This window comes from Geospiza fortis, unplaced genomic scaffold (assembly GCF_000277835.1).
Source record: "Geospiza fortis unplaced genomic scaffold, GeoFor_1.0 scaffold120, whole genome shotgun sequence".
Classification (NCBI taxonomy): domain Eukaryota; kingdom Metazoa; phylum Chordata; class Aves; order Passeriformes; family Thraupidae; genus Geospiza; species Geospiza fortis.
Window position 1 is genome coordinate 3,349,567 of NW_005054364.1, and position 7,961 is coordinate 3,357,527.

Below are 7,961 nucleotides of genomic sequence, written 5' to 3' on the forward strand. Positions count from 1 at the left end.
TAGGAGTACCTTGGTGCAGAGCAGCATGAAAGGAGAATTAGATCTGGTGTAAGCACTGACGTGTTGCATAGGCCAACTGTGATGTCATTTTCCTTTTCTCATTCTGTCCTATAAATATAATGAAAACTGTGAGGGAACTACTCTTTTCTCAGTGCCAATTGTTGATCACCAGGAAGGGTGATTCAGCATTTCATCATCAGTAATAAAAGCACAAAGCCACAGAAGTCAATATTGGTTTGGGCATGAGTAATGGAAAAAAAACTATAACTGAAAAAATCTTCACAGCACACTAATCCAAGTGCAACCATGCAGGAAAAAGAAACAAATAAACAGGCATGTGTTCTTCTAAGAAATCCTGTGTTTGCTAGGAAAAAAGACCTCAGAAAAAGAGGATAGAAAGGATGTCTGCACACACTGAAAGGTGGCTAAAAGGGGCAACAAGTGGGGAGCCGGCACTGACCCCACTCCCTTGAAGTCCCTGGGGCACACCCCACACTCAACCCTGTTCAGTCCCTATCACTCCAGCAGGTTCTATAGGAAGGTGGGGAGGATCGTGGTTCCCTGTCCTAAAGGAAGCACACAGGTGAAACATCTGAGCCTGGCTCACTGCAACAACCCGTGGCTACCTCAGCCTGCCTTACCTGGCTTGCAAGTGGCCACTTCAGACACCTCTTCCTCTGCAAGTGGAAGGCTTGGGTTTTGGCAACAATTTGATGAAACCTTCCCTGAAGTGCTTCTTTCTGAGGTAGCACTTCACTGAATGAGATGGCAGCATGTACATAACCAATGAGCTCAATGAGTACTTTCAGATGCAGGATCCTTCTGACTAATATTTATCATGTCTGGCTAATGAGGGCTGGTTAAAATGTCAAGAGTTTTTAGGGTTTTTTATTACCTCATTTCATACTGACTCTCACAGTAGATAAAATGAACAGATATGTTGTTTACTCATTTCATTTACACAGTCCTGTAGGGGATAAAAGAGTTGCTGCAGCATCACTGCTTCTGCATAGTTTAGGAAGTGTTATGGTTGTATGAATAAAAGTGACTGTTGCTGCCTGGAAGCAAGCAGACTTGGGTCCATCATTTAAGAGTAGGTCCTCACTGAAGCTAATACAGAACTACATTTGGCCTAGTGGGAGAATTCTGCTTCTTTAAAGCCAAATTTCTGCTGTAGCTCCCCTACCTGTGACACATAAGTTTTCTGCTGACAAGGGAGGAGAGTATGGTCAAACTTGTAGCACCCTCACTGCCCCACTCAGGGACAGGCAGGGAGCCCCTCCTGCACCCTCTGAGCACTGGCCCAGGATGGTGAGAGCAGCAGTCCCTGGGAGCAATTGTCTGTATTGTTTTGAGCATGTGTAGTTGAAAAGAAACTATGACTGAAAAAATCCTCACAGCACACTAATCCAGAGCAACCACGCAGGAAAAAGAAACCACACAAACAGGGATGTGTTTGCCTGTGGGTGGGAAATGGCAAAGGAGATGGGTTAACCCTCTCACATGTGCCTGGAGCTACCTCTCACCCACAAAACCTGGCCCTCCACTGATGGCCCAGCTCCCCAGAGTTGCTCCAAAGCCCGGATGCTCCTTCAGTGGCTCCCTCAGCCATGCCTAGCCATGCCAAGACCTTTTAAAATAACAAAGGGATTTTGCTTGGTGTTCATGAGGCAGAGATACTGTTGGCCAGATTATCATACAGCAGAGCATAATTCAATATAAATCTAAAGGCAGCAACAGCCTGGGAAAGAGCCTGGGGGACAAATGCCTAAAATGGAGAGGCTGTAAAGAAAATGAGTATACGAATTTAAAAGCAGGTAAGGCAAAGAATGCTGCCGGTATTTGCTCTACTGCAACTAACCCCATCAGCTCTTTCGGGTCACTTGTTTAAATGGATGGAAACTATTGATTTTGTCTAATTCAATCTCTGCTGTGCGTTTCACAGGGACGAACGCTAAGCACGGACTGCGCTGTAAGGCGTGCAAGATGAGCATCCACCACAAGTGTGCCGACAGTATCGGACAGCAGCGGTGCATGGGCAAGCTGGTAAGTGAGCAGCCCGGGGCAGCTTGTGCTGGAGCTATTTTTGTGTGCCTGAACCCCAGGTGTGCATTTAGCTGCTGCATTAACAGAACCCACACCAGGTCGCTTTACTGAGGTGGGAAAAGCGAAGCCAGGTGGTGCCCTGTTGTCAATTTGGGCAATTGCTGCTGCACAAGGATACAGACAAAACCAAGGCACAAATCCAGTCTGCTTTGTGAATGTGAAAATACAGTTACAGAATACAAATTTAGCTAGCTAACAAAATTAATTACTTTGATTTCAACATGCTTGCTCTAGTGTAAACCTCTCAAAGAATGCTATAAATTAATCATAGTATTTCAGTAGGGTTTAACAAATGAAAAATCCTTCAAATTATATTTTATTGTTCTCTCCACAGTTAGGGCTTGAATAAAAAACATAATTCACCTTAAAAAGAAAACCAAGGAATATTTCACAGTAAGACACAACAGAGTTTGAAGCAATCTCTCAGCAGGAGGGGCTGGGAAGAGCCTGCCCCTTTAAGGACACAGGACTTTAGTGCTTGTGTTGCCTTCTGAGCAGCAAAATCTCATGATTGGCAATGGCAGTACACTGTCTGAGACAATTCTAACCCACCTTGTTGACTGTTACAGGAGTAAGGTTCCTTTTGGTTACTTTTGGAAAAAGAACTTGGAAAAATACCAATTGGAATATGGAAAGTGAATAATACATAGATTTACGTTTCAGATGTTCTCAGATTTGTTGTGACTTGAAGACAACAGAGCTAAAACCAAACAGTTTTACTGTGTTAAGTGATGGGAAAATGCAAGCACTGACTTCAAAAGTGCTACAAACCCCACCTTTCACTGGAAAGATCTTTTCTGTCCAAGAGTGCTCACTGAAAGCTATTGTTGTTTACATCCCCAAGTCAAGTCTTCATGTGTCTAAACCATAATCATAGTTGTAATATGAGGCATTCTGGTATAGGAAGTTGGTCTGTGAAGAGCTGAATGACAAGCCCTGGATAAGGCAAATATTGTCCCATGTTAATTCATTCATGCATGTCTTCATTCCAGCCTCAGCTCTTGTGGTTACTAGTTTACAAAAACAAAAAAAAAGAGAGACCATATTTACATCAGGAGTTGTCAGCAAAGTCGCAGGAGTTTTGTGAGCTCATGCTGATGCTCTGAATCTAGCTTGGGTGCAGACAAAGGCTGAAGAATCTGGAATTTATTCCTCTAAAACTCCAAGACAATCAGTCACCTCAGTCTTTTTCAGTCCTTTCTGCAGCTCATTACCTGAAGAACTAGTTGTCTATCAGGTTTTGATGTACACTGAACAGAGGATATGGAAAATATACACATCTCTTCAAATCTTCCTCACTTCTCACTGTGACTAGAAGTTCTCACAGCCTGCAGACATTAGAAATTGGAGAGACCATTTGTGAAATTCCAATGTCTTGAAGACATTCATTTTGAGTACTAAGAATTTGCCTGAATTGAGATACATTTTTTAGAGCGGTATAAGCACCATTATTTGCCATATTATGGTATTCTTTAATGATATAGCTTGAGTTTTAACGGTGCATTTTTCTACACATTGACACTGTGGGAATATCTGATAACAGCTTAGACAGCATCTTGACCTTACAAGACAAAAGAAAAAAAAAAAGCAGTGGAAGCTGCAGTCAGTCAGCACAAAACCTTAGAAAAACCTGTAGGAAGGTTCTAAATTCCTTGCGTTTCACATATGTGTATGTGGGAGCATGAGGATTTGCAGTTAGGGTGGGGAAGGACAGTCACATGTTTAACAAATAAAATACAATGCAAATTCACATTATATAAGAAGATAGGGAGAGGGAAACTTCCCAGAACCTCTAATGATTCAGCACTTCTACTGCAGTTAATTAGTTTTGCTTTTGTGTAAGACAAAAGAAAAAAGAGAGCTGAAAATGAGCTCCTCCTTCCACACAAATATAGGAAATTAGGTTTTTTTCTTGGCAAAAAATTAAATAAACATCTGATCTCTAAACCTCACAGTGACTGAACAACAGGAGGCAAATTTCCAGCCTCACCACAATGTTCCACCATTAACCAAAGAGCTGAGGCTATTTCTACTTCATCAATCAAGGCAAGCAATGCACTTCACTCATTTTTGCTTTTTCTCTCTCCAGCCAAAGGGATTTCGGCGGTACTACAGCTCACCACTACTCATTCATGAACAGTTTGGCTGCATCAAAGAAGTGATGCCTATTGGTAGGTTTTGACTGCTTTTCCCTTCAGTCTTCCCTTGGCAATGCTCTGCAACAGCAGCGGCAGAATTCCAGCCATGGTCTTTATCCTCAGCAGCCATCCAGCTCCTTTCAGTGACTGGATGGCCCTCTGCCACCTCAGGAAAGGACCACTTCAAAGATACAAAGCTGGAAGAGGAGAGGGTGTGTTCATTGTGTGTTTCACTCAAAACCCTGTATGCATACCTCTTAGCAATTACCCTGCTTATCATAACAACTACCTGAGATCTTAGAAATGAAGAAATGCTGAAATATTGAAATGAGGGTCTGAACTGTGACAAAATGGATAAAAGACAGGGAGATCAAAATAGCAGGGGGCATTCAAATCACTGGTCCAGCTTTTGAGGGATGCTGCTAGGTTCCTGGCCTTTTTCATCCATATTTTTGACATTCCTCATATATTTCCTTATTGATCATGTCTGCACATTGTCTGAGTACTTGAAAGACCACTTGCTCCTCACTATAATACCAAATTTCTGAAAAGAAACATTTTGAAATGGAGAAGTTAAGTTTATTCTGGAAAATATTTTTCCCCACCAGTACTCTAACCAGGCAGACCTGGAAGTGCAAAAAAATCAAAGCTAAAACTAAGCAGTCCACTTAAAACTACTTGTCTGATGACATTTGCATTCTTAGTGTCATCAGTTAAAAAAAAATTAATTACAATGAGTTCATCTAAGTTTCTCTTTCTCGAAAACACCCATCATTTTTATCAGAAGTAATAGAAACATTTCAAATAAACTCTGGCTAAAAAACTTAGGTGTGCTTTCCTCCAATCAAAATCCAAAATCTGTTGCACTTTCTCAGTACTTTGGCTAAAATTTCCCTCTTTGTGCATAGCTCTACAAATGTACCATTTTCTACATGCCCACAGCTTTGTGTCACAAGGGAAGTTGAGGTCTAAGAATGCATGATGTAGAAGAGAGTTTGAACTGGATTTGCTTGTTCCCAGCAAAGACATCCATTACTCTTCCATGGGAGATTATTTTTGTGGCTAGCTATGAGGGAAAGCCACTGTTGAGAGCAATGCAAGAAGTCACTGGTAGGCACAAACATGGATTAGAACCTCCTGGTACTTTGTCTTCTTTACCACCACATAGGTAGTGCCGGTGATGATTAGGGAAGGAGAATGGCAGGAGAAGAGAGACAAGGCAATGGCCGAGCATGGAAGAGCCAGGATGAGAGGAGGATGATCTTTATGGGAATAGAGAGGCAGCAGAAAATTCATAGCATTCCATTCAGTTCAACACTCACTTTTTATCAGCATGGTCTCTCAAATTGTTTCTAAGCATACAGCTCAACCTCTTGGTAGGGGCATGTGTTGCCCCAAGTTAAGCAGGAACATGACCAGAAATATCCTCAAGTTATTGATTGACTGATGCATGTTTACTCCTTCTGTTGCAGCCTGTGGAAATAAGGTTGACCCTGTGTATGAAACTCTCCGCTTTGGGACTTCCTTAGCCCAGAAAACCAAAAAGGGAAGTTCTGGAAGTGGGTCTGACTCTCCCAACAGAAACTCTGTAAGTATCCCACAACTTTCTTCCATTTTCTTTCTGTAGGAGCAACAGGTAATCATTCACATGAGATTGTGTCAGAGTTCACAAAACTTATATTTCAAACTGTAAAAAAACCTTAAAATCTTACTCTCAGCTTCATATAAGGACCAGAAAATTTGTTATTTTTGCAAATTCATGTTTTATGTATCTTTTAGATGACTCGAGAAAAAGAGAAAAAGTACTAATTAAATTAGTAAACTGTTTTTTATCAGATTGGAAAAGGAAATGTTAATCTTTTTATTTTGCATATCCATATAGAAGTGTAACTGAGATATTGAACTGTCAGGCTGGAGGAGATGCATAGTGTCTGTTGTTGATGGTGGCCGTTTGCCCTTCATACAAGTGATAACGATGAGTTGGAGTCCTCAGAGCCTAGATTTAAAAGTACACAATCCCAGTACAAGCCCAGACAAAATTAAGACACTGCTACTGCAACAAAGCAAGGGACTGGGACCTCCACCCCTGTCCAGTGCAGAATCGTGAGGGAGGCATTACAGACTGGGACTTCTCTCTCCAAACCCCAAACACAGCCAGGTGTGATAAGGTTGTTCTATCCAGACAGGGAGGGTTTAGCCTTAATGTTTGTCATTCACCCCCTCCAATCATAAAAGTCACTGTCTTAAGGACTATGGCAGAAGAGGTAGAGAGCAAGGGAAGTGATAGTTTCCGTGGCCATGCCTTTGCTATATCCATACCTTGTTCAGCAGTAAAAATTACCAATTTCTTCCTTATCCTAAGATTGGGATCCATGAGATCAGAAGCTCCTTCATGGTTGAAAGAACATTTCCTACCTTCTCAGCCTCTCATAAACAGGCACTTACACCTATGTTTGAGGTTCTCTTCCATTCCCAAGAGATCCTTCCCAGGCCACCCCTAGCCCCCTCAAAAAAAAAAAAAAAAAAAAAAAAAATCTCACCTGAATCATCCACTGGAGGCTAAAGCTGATTGTCATCTCTAAAAATCAGGCCCGCATTATCTGACAATCTCTTCTGCCCACACCTCATAAGACAAAGCGCTGGGCACGGAGTCATGATGAGGGCTGGTCTCCAGGTCTAAAAGGAAATACTTATATCCTAAATATCAAGTCATGCTAATATCTGTATATGTTTATTACAACATTTCCCTGGCATTTAAATGCATGCTCATTCATATGGCTCATCTGTAATCTCAGGTAGTGTAGGTGGACTCTAAACAGGCACCAATTCATGTCAGACAGGAAAGATGACAAACTCTTTTAAGCAAGAACTAAGTGAAGTCTGCAAGGGATTTATTAAAGGACATGTCCTCTATCCTCCCCCATTTGTGCCTTAAAAGGAATTTGCTAATTTCCTTTTTTTTTTAAACCCAAAGTGACTCTACCTTCTGTCGCATTATTACATTTGTTTCTTTAAATTATTTAATTTCCTTTGAAACAAAATTTCTACAAATGTAATTATTGCTTTCTAAATCAATAAAGTTTATGTTGAATTATAAATGAAAACTCAAGCATAGAAATTACTAATGCTGTGTCAGCTTACTCTAGGGAGCTGATCATAACTAGGTGGGGTGTGGGCGTAGAATTGGGAACGCAAGTTCATTACACGAATTTCTCCAGGGAATTGAAGCTGAGAGAGAATGTAACATGTGTCAGCATACAGGAAATAGAGCACATTAGAGAATTGAATAAGCAGACCTGAGAAACCATAAATTCTTCCAGCGCAAGCTTGTGGATTGAGACAAGGATAAAAAAAAAGGGTAGACACAACCCTGAATCAAATGATTGAGCTCAGGACCTTTAAAACTGATGTGTGACCTGGGAGTAGGTACTGACCAGTGGCCGCAACAGGGATGTGGCACAGAGCCCTTAGACGAACGTGTAGTTAATAACTCAGAGGGACTATGACCTTTCCCCAGTGATTCTCACTTCTGGGCTGCTCTACTCCTCTCCAAGCAGAAGCAGCAATGCAGCTGCGAGGCTGTGCTGAGTCCCAGCCCTGGGAGATGGAATGTGCTTCAAGGTTCTGCCATGTCACCAAACTAGGGACACCAGGGATGTGGGGACACCTGGGATACTACTTCACCTTGCAGGTGGTGTCCAAGCTGTCCAAGGTCTC

General features: G+C 41.8%; 1 protein-coding gene across 1 annotated transcript in view; it reads left to right on the top strand.

Annotated features, from left to right (window-relative positions):
• STAC (SH3 and cysteine rich domain) overlaps positions 1-7,961 on the top strand; it is a 72,054-nt gene that overhangs the window by 41,583 nt on the left and 22,510 nt on the right. Inside the window, exons 3-5 of the mRNA XM_031059628.1 lie at positions 1,946-2,046; positions 4,196-4,277; positions 5,717-5,832. Of these exons, the coding sequence (XP_030915488.1) occupies positions 1,946-2,046; positions 4,196-4,277; positions 5,717-5,832 (299 nt within the window). The remainder of the gene's footprint in view (positions 1-1,945; positions 2,047-4,195; positions 4,278-5,716; positions 5,833-7,961) is intronic.